This window comes from Pseudonaja textilis, chromosome 5 (assembly GCF_049901715.1).
Source record: "Pseudonaja textilis isolate UNSWEBS1 chromosome 5, rPseTex1.2, whole genome shotgun sequence".
NCBI classification, from domain to species: Eukaryota; Metazoa; Chordata; class Lepidosauria; order Squamata; family Elapidae; genus Pseudonaja; species Pseudonaja textilis.
In genome coordinates this window covers 18,619,390-18,636,729 of record NC_141994.1, presented here as the reverse complement: position 1 = coordinate 18,636,729, position 17,340 = coordinate 18,619,390, and the positions used below count along the sequence as shown (strand labels likewise).

General features: G+C 41.7%; 1 protein-coding gene across 6 annotated transcripts in view; it reads right to left on the bottom strand.

Moving 5' to 3' along the window:
• Positions 1-5,185: 5,185 nt before the first annotated feature.
• Positions 5,186-17,340, bottom strand: part of PPARA (peroxisome proliferator activated receptor alpha) — a 45,574-nt gene continuing 33,419 nt past the window's right edge. For 5 of the 6 annotated variants that reach the window (XM_087934221.1, XM_087934223.1, XM_087934219.1 and 2 more), the window contains exons 6-8: positions 15,991-16,193; positions 12,670-13,117; positions 8,812-11,705 (exon numbers count right to left, since the gene is read on the bottom strand). In XM_087934221.1, coding sequence (XP_087790347.1) covers positions 11,458-11,705; positions 12,670-13,117; positions 15,991-16,193 — 899 coding nt within the window. In that variant the 3' untranslated portion in view covers positions 8,812-11,457. Of the gene's footprint in view, positions 11,706-12,669; positions 13,118-15,990; positions 16,194-17,340 lie in introns of all 6 variants that reach the window. The other variant, XM_026702400.2, reaches the window with a different exon arrangement.

Below are 17,340 nucleotides of genomic sequence, written 5' to 3'. Positions count from 1 at the left end.
TTTTGACCACCCTCTGTGGATTCTCCTCCCTTAACAAGATAGACTACCTTCTGCTACTTCCTTGTTGCTTATTATCAAGCTCACGATGGGCCATCTGAATTTTTTTTTTAAAAAAAGGCATTCAGTTGTTCATTCTTCAGTTGAGCTTGATGCCTGCAGCCACGAGGCTCATCCCTGTGGTTTTCTTTGGGGATGTTTTATTCACCTTCCTAATCTAGCTTTCAGCCGGGGGATCTTCTACAATAGTAGTCTGATCCAACCACTAACCACATCTGTCCATGTTCAGCTTTGTAGAGGAGCTATTTCACCGCGCCGTGGCTTTACTGCCTCAGCATGGCTCCCGGGAATCAAGGCAGGATCTTTGAAAATTTCATTATGTTGGTTGGTAACAAGATGTCTGGTTATTCTTTGGAGACAGTGCAGTGGGAGACCTACAAGCACCACCCAAGCTTGGGAATTGGAGTGGGGGACATTGCAAACCAAAGAAATTAACCCCAGACCACCCACTCTTAGCATCAAACATGAATATTACATGGCGGAGAAGTTGAGAATGGACAACTTGACTCAGCCATGGCCATCTCCCTGCAGGACAATTCAACAATTCAAGTTAATTATTTAAAATAGTTTTTAAAATATTTTTTTGTCATTCACATTTTATTTTGCCTCCCCCCTTTGGCATCCTTTCTTTAACGATTCTATATGACTATTTCTTCGATATTAGTGTAACTCTTATCCCAAGGCAGGGGTCGCCAACCTTTTGGACCTCAGGGACCACCAAACTCATAATTTTAAATCCCACGGACCACTAATATGAATTTTGACTGATGGTGGCTTGCTGACGGTCCCATATTCCGGAGCTGCCGTAGTCACAGGACTGGCCCTTTGGTCATCCCGGAGCAGCTGCTCCTCCACCCGGATGCACCGGCCTGCCATGGACTGGAGCAGCTGCTCCGGGATGACCAAAGGGCCAGTCCTGTGACTACGGCAGCTCTGGAATATGGGACCGACTTTCTCACCAATGTCAGCAAGCCACCCCGGGCCGGATTTCCCTCCCCTGCCGTTGGTCTTACCTTCCAGTTCCAGCTCGCATGGCTCTACTCAAGGTTTGCACTTGGCCAAAGAGTGGGGGCCAGCGGGTGGGCGTGCCATGTTGGCGGCGCAGCCTTGTGTTCCCGAGCAGCCTGGATTAATTGCTTTGGGGGGAGTGCATTTATCTGCGGACCACCAAAATTTTCTTGCGGACCACCAGTGGTCCCTGACCTACTGGTTGGCGACCACTGTCCTAGAGCGAGTTTTCCCACGGTGAATTGGCCGTGGTGAGTTCGCTGTGGCAAGTAGTCGTAGACCTGTTGAGAGCCATCAGCTAACCTAAGGCTTTTGGACAATGCAGGGTTCCTGCAGTATCTTTGTGACTGGGATCTGCACGAGACAGGCAGGTGGTCCATCAACTTAAACCATGAAGGCAATAAATGGAATTTGCTCCCAAAATGTGTGCTAGCAAATGTTTAAAGCACAAGAAAGTGCGAAGAGCAAATGCTTCTCTGTGCTTTTACTCGTTCAGTTGGGCCAATGGTGAAAACTGGTCTCAGTCCTAGCCACATGGAAATGATAGATTCACAGTGGAATTAACAGGGTGTCAACTCAAGTCTTTCCACATTTTTGCAGGCTTTGGCCAGGGCTATTTCCCACTTTCTTCACAACATAAAAAGGCTGATTGAGGAAATGCTAAAAAGACCCATGTCATGGTTGCAAAACCAAAAGTCCCTCCCAAGAACGCTGCCACGGGGGTCAAATAAACCTTGTGCCTTTTAGCACCCAGGCAGGGTCATCTGGGAAAGGAAGTATCCTCTGGCGTTCGGTTGGTTTTTCAAACCGGGCTCTGAATTGGGGCAAGATGTTTATACGGCTTTCTTTAAAAATTGCCCTGAATTTAAATTGGCATTTGGGTTTTTCTTTTTCATCTGGCTACAAGGCAGCATGTCAGTTTGCCTTCGCTGGTCTTTTTAAAACGATCGCGAAGTATTTCCGTATTCAAGGCCAAGAACAGTCAGGCCTTTCACCTGTGAGTTGAGTTGGGAGCATGTGGTCACAGCTGCCACCTTGAGGACAATTAACCAGTGGAACAGCTTGGCCTTCAGAAGTCGTAGGTGCTCCACCACTAGAGGTTTTTAAGAAGAGACTGGACAGTCACATGTCTGAGATGGTATAGAGTCTCCTGCTTGAGCAAGGGGCTGGACTAGATGAGCTCCCAAGGTCCTTTCCAGTTCTATTCTGATTCACACCCTATCCAGAAACATCCTTGCTCCTACCCTCTTTTAGCAATTAACATAGGTAGTCCTCGAGTTATGCCCAAACAAATAGCAGTCCAATCTCTTGTTGAAAGTCTCAAGTGATGGCGTTCTCACAACTTCCAAGGGCAACTTTTGTTCCATCGGTTGATTGTTCTGTCAGAAAGTTTCTCCTTTATTTCCAGGTTGAATCTCTCCTTGTTCCATTTCCATCCATTATTCCTTGTTTGGCCTTCGGATGCTTTAGAAAATAGCTTGACCCCTTCCTCTCTATGGCAGCCCCTCAAATATTGGAAGATTGCTATCCTGTAATCTGGTCCTTCTCTTTACTAGACTATCCAAGCCCAGTTTCTGCAACCGTTCGTTGTATGTTTTAGTCTCCAGTCCCCTAATCATCATTCTCTGCACTCTTTCTAGAGTCTCAACATCTTTTTTATAGTGCGGTGACCAAAACTGGATGCAGTACTCTAGCGGTGGTCTTACTAAGGCTTTATAGGGTGGTATTAGTACTTCCCTTGATCTTGACTGTATCCCTCTGTTAATACAATTTAGGATTGCATTAGCTTTTTTGACTGCTGCTTTGCAAAAGGGGATTCCCTGCCCCCAGGACACTCCAACTGTCATACATACGAACCGGTCGCCAAGCATCTGAATTTTGATCATGTGACCATGGAGATGTTGCAACTGTCGTTAAGTGTGAAAAATGGTCATAAGTCCCTTTTTTCAGTGCCAGTGTAACTTTGGACAGTCACTAAACAAACTATTGTTAAGCCAAGGACTATCTCTAATGCCACTGATGAAATTAGAACATAAAATGCAGAGAAGTTATTGTTCCTTTTTTATTTTACTAATAAGAACACTTTGCTTAAATAGTTTTTTTTTTTTAGTGCCAGAATGTAATCCATGGCAGCCACTGACATGTTTCACCAACTTTGTCTCCAGTTAATGATTTTCCCTGAGACAGGACATAAAACTCAGGCCATTTTTTTTAAAGAAATACTTTATTTGAGGCCATTAAGACAAGGGAGGGAGGGGGAATCACACAGTGAAATTGCTCTTTACATACATTCATCAGTTTTACAGAAAAAAATTAAAGTACTGTACACACAGATGTTGACCAAGAGATTCCCAGCAGACTCATTAAATACCTATTTTATTAGTCAAGCTTCTATTCTTTGAGTAGGGAAATTAGAAGGTCCGATTCAAAGTTTGAGAAACACTATAAACGGTGGTTTTGTATTCTAAAATGCACGATGAAAGTCCAGTGTTGCTTTTCTATAAATCCCAGGGTTTTTTGCTAGAATAATTCACCATTGCCTCCTGACCCCCATTCATTGATCTGAATTTCTGCCCAGTTATTAACTTCCTCTGGTGAAGCAGATGACAAAAGTCAGGCTCCTCTTTAAATGTGTCCTTCCAGCACCCCTTCCAACCAGCCGGTCTCCCAAGGTGCAGATCTCCCCAACATTATATGAGAATCCAGAGGTCCGAATCAGAACGACTTAAAGCTTTTAAGCAGTCCAGACATTTTGCGTAAAAAGTGGCAGGCTTCTCATTATGGCTAGAACACCCAATGCAGGGGTTGTCAAACTCATGTCGTCACGGTGGCGTCCTGTGACATATTGGGACTTCCCCGCACTTTGCTAACCCAGGCGTGGGTGTGGCCAGGGCTTGACGCATCTGGCTTGCGGGCTGGGAGTTTGACAACCCTGACCTAATGCATTTTAAAGTTGAATCTGACATCTAAAAAAAGCATGTGAAATGTTTTTCATCAAGTGTCTTCCTTATGAAGGACAATATTGATAAACATGTGCTACGCACACATTTTTGAACCAGCAAATCACCCTCAAAGGCAGAGGTCTCCAAACTTGGCAACTTTAAGACTTGTGGACTTCAACTCCCAGAATTCTCCAGCCAGCTATGTTGTAGGAGTTGAAGTCCACAAGTCTTAAAGTTGCCAAGTTTGGAGACCTCTGCTCAAAGGCAGAGCTCAAAGGAAACGTTTTTCAAAATCAAGCTTTTCCCCCCCCCTCCTTCCCTTATCCTTCGGCTTTTACTGTGCATGGTTTACTGTAGATGAAAATAATACTTTATAGTTCTCCTACGTCTATCTGCCTAGTGCCTTAAGACCAGATTGGAGGTACTTCAACCCCCAGTAGGCACAGCCAACAAGCCTTCGCACACAAGCACTTGGCCCAAGCCGTAACAACATTGCATACTGTATTATCTCATAAATGTTGCATTACCGCAATTGGTGTAAATGATGAAATTTGTAGCCATCTGCGCAATGACATCATGACTCCCGTGACTTCAATTGACTGGACACCTGAGTGCTTGGGCAAGTTGAATTCCAACCTAACTGGATTAACATTGACCCCGACTACCAGTATAAATTCCCACAAACTCCATGCAATAGAAAAGAGCTAGCTGATGTTCTGTAGCTGCTTATAAGGTCAGCTAAAGCTGGTTCAATGATTGTTACTTAAGTGCTTTTGAGGCCAAATTTCCACTTTTGATGAAACCTCCTTTCCCTCCTCTCATTATTTACGGAGGAAGATCTGTTTTCTAGTTTCTGCCCTATCATCTCTGTGTAGTTGGGAAGAGATGGCAAGTGATTAGTCATTCTTTTCAATAAGCCATCTTTCCAAGGGTTCTTCAAGCTTCTTGAAGAAAAGAAGGCACCTGAAAGCAATATTTGACACTATTTTTGGTACCATCCACTCCTTCCTTCCTTCCTTCCTTTTCCTTTTCTTTCTTTCTTTCTTTCTTTCTTTCTTTCTTTCTTTCTTTCTTTCTTTCTTTCTTTTTTCTTTCTTTCTTTCTTCTTTCTTTCTTTCTTGCAAATGAGTGGAAAGCAACATCTGCTTCCACAAATGCCTCCAGTTCCTTCCTGGGATTTTGATTTGGCTCCTCTGGGTTATAACCTGCTTAGAGGAAGCCACTGTCTAAAGGTAGCTGCCTTCCTAGACTGTCCTCCCAGCATATCGGATGCTTCACAAAAGCCACCCTTTATATCAGAGATGTCCAACCTTGAGAACTTTTAACATTTAGTCGGCTGGGGAATTCTGGGCATTGAAGTCCACAAGTCTTAAAAGTGGCCAAGGTTGGACACCTCTGCTTTAGACAATTCAGGACTAGAAATGCATCTAGTGCAGCTGCTCTGAGATTCCCTTATACAGGGCTCTTCAAAGTTGGCACCTTTAAAACTGATGGACTTCAATTCCCAGAATTCCCCAGCCGGTATGGCTGGCTGAGGAATTCTGGGAGTTGAAGTCCACAAGTCTTAAAACGTACCAAGTTTGGAGACCTCTGCCCTTGAATACATCACACATAACCAATAGCTGGGCCTATTCTGCAAGCAACACTGAGGAACACACGGCATTTCAGTGGAGGTTGCAAGAACTCTTAAGTGGACTTAAGCAATTGTCCTCCAACCTGTTTTCCAAGATGGTGGGCAAGAGGTGACTTTGTGCATATCAAGAGACCACAAACTTGCATTGTTTCTCTTTTTCCCCTTGCTGAACAGCAATAGGGGAATTGATAGGAAAGTGCTCAAAAAATGCCATGGCACAAAACTATTGAGGTGTGTACCATGAAATAAAGTACCAGCCAAAAGCTCTTCCCCCTCTGTGTCATTAAACAAACCACAATGGAAGCTTTGCTATGTTTGTTCACAATGATCTTTGGGATATGGCTTGATAAATTTCTATCTCATTTTCAGCTTCATTCTGCGAGACCCCCTCTCCGATCCCTCAGTATAGAAATAGAATTCAAAGGCCAATGTTTGCGCTCTCTCTCTCTCTCTCTCTCTCTCTCTCTCTGTATGTATGTATGGTATTCAGCTTTGTTCGGGTATTTTCCCACGTCCTTATAGTTGTGCTTTTAAAGTTGTAGCAACGTTTCGAAAGAATCTCATCTGCCATCATCAGGCTTCTGTACTGTGTTCATCTCATTGGACTAAATCTACAATTCTTCCCTAAAAACTGAATTATAAGCATACAAGTGCAGCTTTCATACAATTTAAATACAGAGAAGAAATCTTAATTTTTGATCTCCTTTCAGTGTTTTTGCTCTACAACTCAGGAATTGCTTAAGAAGATACGCAAAGTAACTCCAAACCGTTTAGAAATAAGGCACTGGAAAGCAGATAATTACAGTACAATGCAGCTGACTGAATTCCTCATCAGTTTTCTTTGATTGCTGATTCAGACCAGGGGGGGAAAAAAGTGCAGAAAAATTAAGTTATGGATAAAAGTCAGTACTATAGTTCAAGTCTGCTTAAAATGAGCATGAATAGCACGTAAGCCTGCATTGCGAAGACCCACCTTGAAAGATGGAGGTGCTTAATTTATCACTTGCATTGTCAATAAATTTCACTAGAATATCTTCCAAACAAAACTTGAACTACACATTTTTCAATCCACCTTTACCAACAACTGCTTACATGAGGAAAGGGTATCTGTAGAGTATCTGTAAGATCCAAAAAAACAAGATGTTGGCTGAGATAGTGCCATCAAAGCTTGATCTGGTTTTTTTGTGTGTGTATGGCACTTCTGGTAAAACAAAAAACAGATGCGAATTTTGATACCACCACCGTGGCCGTACTCTGCAGATGCTCCAGACAATGAGGTCTGTCTTTATAATTTGCAAATTAGTGGAACCGAATCTGAGCATTACTGCTTTTGTATCTTTGCTATGGATATCAGAGGGAGCATAATGGGAGGAGAAGCAGACAAGGCAACTGCCCTTGTTAATTGGTGCAATTCATCAAAAAGGAGGGGCTATAAATCTCTCCCATTAATTTCAATATACTGAAATCTCATATGTCCCCCGTCTCATTAGATTTGAGAGCAGTACGGAGGAATTTTACATTGCTGCCTAGGGAATTTCTAAAAGCTTTCATTACAAGCACAGGGCAAATTCAGTGCATATTATCCCTACATTTAAATTGGTTGCTCGTGAAAGTCATCTGGGATTCCTACGAAGCCTCCAGATTAAATCCTCAATATAAGGAGGAAAGGGGAAATCAAATGCATAGTAACTGTAAACATTTACCTTATACTATTCTTAGCAGGCTGATGACATTGGGTATTAGGCTGTATAGCGCTTTCCAGCACCTCATAATGAATTTCCCACTCATTCACTAATACTCAACTCCTCGGAGTCTGTATTATACGATTAACTTCCTACTGTGTTTAAAAATCTGTGATGCTAACGTTCGATAAGCTTGTTCATAGCTCTTTTCTACGACATGGATGAAAGCCTCTAGTGGAGGGGTGTCAAACTTGTGGCGTATCGGGATTCCCCTCTCCCCTTCACTAAACCGGGCATGGGCGGGGGCAGTGCGTGACGCGTTTGGCCCACGGAGTTTGACAGCTCTGCTCTAGCGTGTTTAATTGAGCAGTCAACACAACTTCCTAACTATTTCAACAAGAGATGAAAAATTCGGAGGGCATATGGGTCCACATGAGTGTAAATTTCTTCCTTACTGTCCATAAAGACATTTAAGCCATGAAAACAAGAGTCGGGGTTATGCAACTTGAAAATGCAACCTAGGTTCTCCAAATTGAGGCAGCCTCCATTTGGAACCCAGTGCAGAAAAATAACCATTGGGTCAATGCTCCGTTATCATCACACAGTAAACAATTTTGCCTCAGATTTCAGTTAAAAATAGCATTTTAGGTCCCGGCTGCAGTTCCCCTTCAACGAAAGAAGTTCATTAAAACAGTCCGTTTCAAGAAATGTTTTGGACACGCAGGGGCATCTTGACATGATTCCAATTGAATTTACTTAAAATGTATATATATATATGTGTGTGTGTGTGTGTGTGTGTTGCTAAGGGGCATGAAGAAATGAATTGGTATTGTACTGCGTAAGAGGTTTGAGGCGTAACATCTTGCCGTGGTGCAAGGCTGGTTAAACTTTGCTAAAAGGCAAACATCTATAAAGTATATCCATTCCTCTCTCTCTTTCTCTTCCCTATTGCCAATAGGCGGGGAGGCCCCCCCAGCCAAAACGGCACCAACCCAGATGCCTTGCTGATGTGGCTGCCCTTTGCACATCTTCCATTAGGGGCAAGTAACAATGAGCAAATAAAGGCTATGCCATTTAGAGCAAGGGTCTCCAAGCTTAGCAACTTTGACCCTTGCGGACCTCAACTCCCAGAATTTCTTGCAACTGCTGGCTGAGGAATTCTGGGAGTTGAAGTCCACAAATCTTAAAGTTGCCAAGGTTGGAGGCCCCTGATACACACAACACCAATATAGCAGGGGTCAAGCAAGCAGCATCCATATAATGTCAATGCAGGTCAATGCACTTTTCTGAAGAAAATTAAAAAAAATATATTTATACAGTCTATGTTGAAAAAGTGGACTAGCAAGAACATGTTATTCTTTCTCTAAACACCATTCACATGATGAAAGTATGAAAATGGATTCTGGTTGACAGGCACGGATTTTCCTAAGCCCGCTCAGTACGATACATTAATATTTCTTGAACAATTTGATTTATAACTTTTTTTAAAAAAATTTTATTACTTGAGGTAGTTTGGTTTTATTTTGGGGGAAGCAAAACTTCCCTGTGTTGATTTCTATTTTATTGCCCCAATCCTGAGTAATCTGAGTAGTAGTGCAAACAGTTTTTTTATACCATATTTTTAAACAGTGTTTCTATTAAAATATATTGGCATAAGCTGCTTTTCCACCTGAATTCTTTCTCTCGTTTTCATTCTTATGAGTCAGTTTCAGGTGGGGAAATTAGAAAGGGCTCAGAAACAGCTCTTTATGACACTTTAAATTATGATAGATTAGAAACAAAGCCGCTGCAGAGAAAGACCTGGTCAGACAAATGTCACTTTTAAGCAAAGTGAGGGATAAATTGATAAAATAAAGTAACTTCCTGCAAGAAAGCTGCCTTCTAAATAACCCAAATCAGCAAATTTTTTTGCCTATGATTTCCACACAGTTTGTCCAAGACGTTTTGGTTATAAAACAATTTTGATTCTGTCAAATGTGTTTGGAGCTTTGCAAAAAGTAGGCTATTTTCCATAGCATGAAAATCCTCACCTATAAAATGATTGAGAATATACAGGTAATTATAATTCCAATTTGATATTAGAATACATCGGATACTTATCTTTTTTTAAAAAAAGAAATCTGGGTTTAAAAAAAAATACAGTCTAGAAAAACTGGCGAAAATATTATTGGAAGATCTTAACACGAAGAGCTTCCAGGGACATAAATTAACTGAGGCAAATTTGGGATTTTTCAAAATCAAGGCCTTTTTAGGATAATCTGAACAAACTGAAGCTACAGTTGTATATACAGCATTGAAAGACTGTGAGCCCCTCTTCAGAATTTGGGTTCAGGTGGATAAAGAACCCTCAGAAATACAAAGAATTTCAGATATGATGGTTTTAGAAGGTACCTGGTTACTAAACGCAATGCACTAGATTATCTGAAGGATTTAAAAGTCTTGAAAGTCTAACAAAAATACACAGATAACCATCAGTGGAGGATTGGCCTTTGACAAACCTGTAGACCAGGGGTATCGAACCTCGGCAATTTTAAAACCTCTGGACTTCAACTCCCAGAATTCCCCAACCGATATTGCTGGCTGGAGAATTCTGTGAGTTGGAAGTCTGCAAGTCTTAAAAGTTGCCAAATTTGGACATCCCCTGCTGTAGACTATTCAAACTACCACTTAAGGGTTGAGCTGCAGTTCTTTCAAAAAGACTACTGAAGTATTTTGGCTGCCGCCAAACTAATCCGTAGTGTTAAGTAACTCCCAATTTCTGTTTCACATTTCAGTGCAAATTATATGCCAATGGTATTCAACACTGCTTCCATGAAACACGGGGTATTCCTCATCCTTAAATGCAGGATTACAATCCATTCCCATTAAAAGTCTGACCTTCTTATTTTAGACATTCAAGACTGAAGACAAGCTACGAGCCCATCTTAGTCTCCATAACTAAGGGGAAGTTAGCAACAATTATCGGTCATGCAACTTGATTCATATCATGGTAAAGGAAGCACAAGAAGCTCATATCCCATTGAGACCCCCAAAGTCCTTGAGATCTGGCACAATGATGGAATCCAACTCCTCTTCCATGTTGGTTCCTCTCCTTGGCCTCTGCCCCATCTCCAAACCTCAGAGGTACATTTTGAGGGGGTGGCAGGCTGCGGGGTGGGATTATTACTCTCCTGTCCCACCATTCCTCGGATGATTCACCTGAAGTCCTCCATACAAACACAGCTAAACATATAAAGGTTCTATTCATAATCCTATGGAACTCGGATTGTAATCTTAGCCCCCCAAAAAAGTAGTGCTGTTTTTTTCTAAGAAAAACTTTCTACTGTAGCAATAGCACTTAGATTTATACACTGCTTCACAGTGCTTTGCGGCACTCTCTAAGCAGTTGACAGAGTCAGCATATTTGCCCCCCTAACAATCTGGGTCCTCATTTTGCCAACTTCGGAAGGATGGAAGGCTGAGTCGACCTTGAGCCAGTCAGGATCGAACTGCTGGCCATCGGCAGAGTTAGCCTGCAATACCGCATTCTAACCACTGCGCCACCACGGCTCTTTCACGGTCACTGATCTAGTACCAAGTGCAACCAATCCCAGGAACAAAATTCAGACGCATCTAAAAGATGCGTAGATATGCCCTCTCCCGCTTCAGTGACTAACCCTCTTCACCTTTATTTTCGAAACATCCCTGAGTTTCAAGTGTAATTCCTCCTACAAACTGTGAGAGAAACACAACAGCAACGGCCTTCCAGTCACTGCCCGCCCCAAGGCTCTTTGGATCCCGCCCCAAATGACTGACTTTCACATATTAAGGAAGTGAGAGAAGGGTAACAAACGCTTAAAAGTGCAGAACCGTCAGAAGGCATTGTGTTTGTGAGTCAAGTTGTGGCACGACGCAATTCCCGCCAGGGCCCAAATTTCAAAATCAATCACTGCTTACTCTCATCATCATCATCATCTCTCTCTGTTAGGCAGTTTCTTTCAATTACTGAACCCCTGCAAGAGAAATGGGATATTCCAGTTACCCAATAATAGGATGATTGCAAATGTCCCAACTGAAGCACAACGGAGACCCTGCGTCTGAAGCATCAGGGCCAAGTTGCTAGTGCTTTGCTTGAGGCACAAACGGAAACCACCTTTTAGTACATATCCTTGTATATTTCTTGTAGCAAAGGATGTAAGTGTGCATCAGATTCGGTCTTTTTGATGATCTGAACTAGGTGGGCGTGTTCCGTGACCAGCTGCCGGAGGTCCGCCATTTTCTGCAGAAGTTTAGGAAATAGGAAGATGTCGTCCGGATGGCTGTTCTCTAAATGAAGTTTCAGAACGTGCACGATGCTCTCTTGCATCTTCTCAATGTGTCCTATGTTTACCAAGCCTGGCCGATCTGTTCTCAGAAATAAGAACATTATGTTAGGTTATCCTTCCCCCCCCAAATTTTTTTTATTGATTACATATTAAAATATTGGACACAGTGTGACCATCCTGGCATTGTCTCATACACACTAACATATAAAACAAAGAACATTATACTCCTCATGCATTGCTAATTTTATACTATTATTCCTATTAATCTTCTCATCATTCCTTATCACTCATCCCCTCCCACTTGTGACTGTATGACTGTAGCCTTGTTGCTTGTATCCTTACAATTTTTATGGACTGTTTCCTAGTATGATTAGATTGCTTATTGTACCCCATTACTATCATTAAGTGTTGTACCTGATGATTCTTGACTCTTGACGAATGTATCTTTTCTTTTAGGTACACTGAGAGCATTTGCACCAAGACAAATTCTTTGTGTCCAATCACACTTGGCCAATAAATTATTCTATTCTATTCTATTCTATTCTATTCTATTCTATTCTATTCTATTCTATTCTATTCTATTCTATTCTATTCCTTATTGGGATACAAGCAACAAGGTTACAGTCATATAGTCATAAGTGGGAGGGGGTGGGTGAAAGGAAGGATGGGAGCATTAACAGTACTAGTCACGCATGAAATAAAATCATATTTATAAAAAAAAGAAAATCATATTTATAAAATTTCACTTTTTTCAGTGCCGTTGTAACTTCGAACGGCCACTAAATGAACCTTTGTAAGTCAAGGGCTACCTGCATTATGAGCTCTTTCATATGAAAACATGGGTGTGCAAGCATGGAACACTCCTGCCGCTGCCAGAAAAATAATCGCACTAATTCTGGTAAAGTATTTGCAATAAATACCAGATTCAAAATACCCCGTTGAGACTGAAATGGGTCCCTGTCTGAGCCGAAAGCAGAAGAGAGGCATATTCCATAAAATATATTGCTATTCCAGGAAGGACAATGGCTGAATTCAAGGCTTACCTCCACAACATATTATAGCAGCCACGAAGAGGGAGATGTCGCTGTCATCTAATTCCAAGGCATTGAATTTCATGGCGAAGTCGAACTTTGGCTCCATGATGTCACAAAAGGGCTTCCTTAAACTTTTGAGGAATTCCCGCGTGATGAAGCCGTTGCCGTAAGCCACCAGCATCCCGTCTTTGTTCATCACGGAGGCCAACATGGCGAAGATGGCTTCGTAGACCCCGTATTTTAAGAGGGTCACCTGGTCGTTCAAGTCAAGGCTGCAGAAGCCTGGAATTGATTTGGCAAACTCCGTGAGTTCCGTCACCGCCTCTACGGAGGTGCACTGGCAGCAGTGGAAAATCCTCACCTCTGCCTCCTTGTTTTGTATTCCGTTCGCGACGAGTTTTGCCACCAGAGTCTTCTCGGCCATGCACAAAGTGTCCATGTCGTGTATGACAAACGGCTGCAGCGGAATAAAATAAAAAAAAAAAGCACCTTATGGAGAGTTTTGCAGCGATAATTCAGCGTCAGAAAAATAAACACAGATGCTTCATTTAACATCTTTGTAAACATAATAAGTAGATTTTACAAACCTGTTGAAGATTTCTCCAACATGGAGCAAACTCAAACAGAAACAGGTTGCAAGTTCAGAGTAGAGCTCCAGTCTTCAGCAAGTAAGTTAGTTTTACGTTCAACAGACAAGACTCAGAGCTTAACATAGCTGCAGAGTTGCAGAACTTAACATAGAGCCACGCCTAGGCTACTTTCAGTTTCAGTTTCCAGCCTAGGCTACTTCTAGTTTCAGTTTCCAAACTGTCCTCATTGGCTGATTTAGTTGCTGTGCCTATTCATTGGCTGACCTTGTTACCAAGCTCTATTCCAGTTCATGAATATACTGACACGCCTGAATTAAGCAACCGCCAGGGAACAACACGGTGCAAATCGATTTGTGCTTGCAAGAAATTCTCGTCTGGAAGCCATTGTTACAGATTCGTGTGGAATCCGCAAAGAACAATACAGTGACTTAAGAAACTTTAAGAGTAATTTTGACAGCAACATGGGTCATTTCACATACCTGGTATTTCTGATTTGGATACTCTGTGGCTGTGCTTGCAATTTACTCACACTAAAAAAAAAAGTCTGATGAAAATGGTCATTGGAGTCCTCGGTGGTCTGTGTGCTCACGTAAAAGAGGAAACAGTTTGCCTGAGGCAGGAAATGTGGGGTTGACTTTGGAGGAAAAAGAGCTACAGGCAGGCAAACTCTGTTAGAGGATGAGCGGGGAAACTATGGCCCCTATTACAACTTGTGGACTTCAACTCCCAGAATGCCTGAGCCAGACACGCTCCATTTTGGATCACTGCGCAGTAGCAATAGCACTTAAGACTTATATACCACTTCAAGTTGCTTTACGGCCCTCTCTAAGCGGTTTACAGAGTCAGCCTGTTGCCCCCCGACAATCTGGGTCCTCGTTTTACCCACCTTGGAAGGCTGAGTCAACCTTGAGATTGGTGAGATTTGAACTGCAAAATTGCAGGTAGCTGGCAGGCAGCAGAAGTAGCCTGCAGTACTGCATTCTAACCACTGCGCCACCACAGCTCATCACAATCACAACAATTTACCCAGTTACCCAAACTAAAATATCTAGGAGTGTTTATGTTTCACTTGGATACTGTCTTACCTTCCCTCCATCTAACAGGATTTTAAAACACATTAATAGGAAGACTGCTTCTACAGATAGTCTTTGACTTACGATAATAATAGCAATAGCACTTATATGACGCTTCAAGGTGCTTTTATAGCCCTCTCTAAGAGATTTACAGAGTCAGCCTATTGCCCCCAACAATCTGGGTCCTCATTTTACTGACCTCAGAAGGATGGAAGGCTGAGTCAACCATGAATCAGTGAGATTTGAACTGCCAAATTGCAGTCAGCCAGCAGTCAGCAGAAGTAACCTGCAGTACTGCACTCTAACCACTGCACCACCGTGGCTCATAATGGAATATGATGATCGTAAATCAGATCACCCATGGGTCTGACCCAATTTTTGACTAATTCTTTTTTGGCAGGGATCGTTAGGTGAATGTGGCAGTTGTAAAGCATCCGCTGTCATCGTTAAGTGAATGCCACTGTCATTAAGTAGACGGTGGTTCGCTATGGGCCAATTTTGTCGAAAACTGGAAGTAAATGACCGCAGGACACTGCAAACGTCTGTGAATGAGGGCCAACTGGCTGAGCACCCAACATATGGTCCCATGACTGGGATGGCTAGTGGGAGGAGGCAGTTGTTGAAACTTTGGAAATAAGTCCATCGTAACTTTAAACCAGTCGTAAATCGAGAACTACCTGTAAGTGATATTTTTCTTACCCTTTCTGTATAGTTGTTCCAGAAGCACTAAATAGCTTTGCGAAATGGATTTCTATTTACCTGATCATCACAGAAAGAATATTCAGAACAATTCAGAATCTACAGAACCACAGCATCATGAACTGGACTATCTTTCTAATCTCTGCGGATGAAAAAAAACCCCAGTGCCTCTATTTTCATTCCGAGAATAGTCTGAATTCTCTTTGGTCTTTGCTTCCAGAAGTTACATTCACATACTCTAAAGTAGCTTCCTGGCTAGTTTTAAAAGAAAACAGGTGTGTGTAATCCTAGCTGAGTGTTCAAGAAAGAAAATCATACATACTTCTAAAATAAAAAGCTTGGATTAACTGGGAGCTGGAAGGTCTCTGCTTAATCATCCTATTGCAAAAATTAACGGGGCATTCCCTGGTTTTTCCAGCATGCTCAATTTAAATGAAGTGTTAGGTAAACTCAGTTCATCCACAGGAAATAACTGCAGAAATTAATGGTTTAGAATTTAAGTTCACGCATGTGGCTATTCCTAGCTAAACATTTCCCAAACATGTGTCTTAAGTATTGCTGATTCAACAAGTGAGGTTTAACATGTTGAATTCTCTCCAAATTATACCAACAAGAACCAAAATGTTACATTACAATCTGTCACTTATCTTAAGCACTATAGATTATCTGCGTTGCAAAAAGAACTTATGGAGAGGGTGTTATGGTTTTCATTTTCTTGATGTCATTCAACTACAGAAACTTTGACCTTGAAAACAAATTAAGCAACTTGGTATATTTACATATGGGTAAGTTGTCAGGGCTAATCAAAACTTTTTTAATATAAGGACCTACATGTATCACAAAGAAAATTACTGTCAGAGAGAACATCTCTATCACTGCTTTATAAGTCTATTTCTTCTCTTATATGTGCATCCGTGCACCATTCATATAGTTTGCTTTTATGCAATTCTGCGACTGTGCATACTTACAGGATTGTTATTGGCTTTCCCCACAAGTATGAGCCTTGCTTTGAGCTTGGTCATATTAAAGTTTTTCAAATAGGCGTCATAAATTCTCTTGGCCAGTGACTTAAGATCTGCGACTTCGGAATTTTCTATACAAAGTTCACCTGTTTGAATTTCAGCTTTCAGCTTTGCCTTTTCTGATCTGGGCATCCGTCCAAATCGAATGGCTGAGGGGAAAACAAGCATTGAAAAAGGAGCATAACAATACATCACATAACCTTCACACAAACAGAGATTGTCCCCCGCTCTGGGCTCAACTGAATGTTGGGTTGGGTTAACGACTGGGTAGACCAGTGTTTTCCAAATTTGGCAGCTTTAAAAGGGGTGGAGTTCAACTCCCGAAATTACCCAGGTAACACCGCAAAGTTGTCAAGTTTGAAAAACACCGGTGTAGACACATTGAACTCCAATTGTGCTATGGGAGAACAATCCAGAGTTACTTACAGCTTACCAATGATTTAGTTATCCCTTTTATCTGCATTTATCTACAACCAGTCTCTTCTAAATAAATCCTGAACATAGCAAGACTATACTCATCATAAAGGTAACAGGACTCCACAGGAGCTAGTCATCTTCCCCTTCATTTCAAAGGCACTTAACTGAAATTGAGTCCAATTTCCTAACAGTTTGCAATCCTACTTGATGGCCTGCTCTAGCTGACTGTGGTCAAACTCAAGGAACACAAAAACAGAACAAAATTCAGAGGACACACACACACACACACAAAAGAGAGTGTTACATCTATAGAAAGATCAAGGTGAGGAGAAGGAAAGAGGAACACATACAGATGTTAAAAGCTCTGTGGAGACATGGTGAAAAGTATGGCTAAAAGCTAGTGTTGCAAAGAATTCTATGATGATTCTATGTATTTTAATATAAAATGCAGAAGGGAAAAAACGGTAATCAAGAAAGAAGACATTCTTTCTTCTTTTTCTTACTTTATATAAATTTTAATGTGTTTTTATTTTCCTTTTTAAAAATCTTTAATAAAATCATGTATAAAACTCAGAAGGAAAGTATCAGAAAGCCTAACACAGTGTTTTCCAGCCCTAGCCATTTGAACGTGTTTTGACTCCCAGAATAACCCAGCCAGCATTGAAAGTTTGGAAGTTGAAGTCCACGCATCTTAAGCTGCTAGCTTGAAAAACACCAATAGATTTAAGAAGAGTGAGTCAACACAGGCCATGAACGTGGTTAAACTCAACGTAGTAATCCCCTTGCAGAATTATCTTGAGTTAATAAGCATCTATACTCAGATGTCCTTCTTCACCTGAACCCAAGAGGCTGCAAAGGAGCCTCCTAAAATGAGGACTT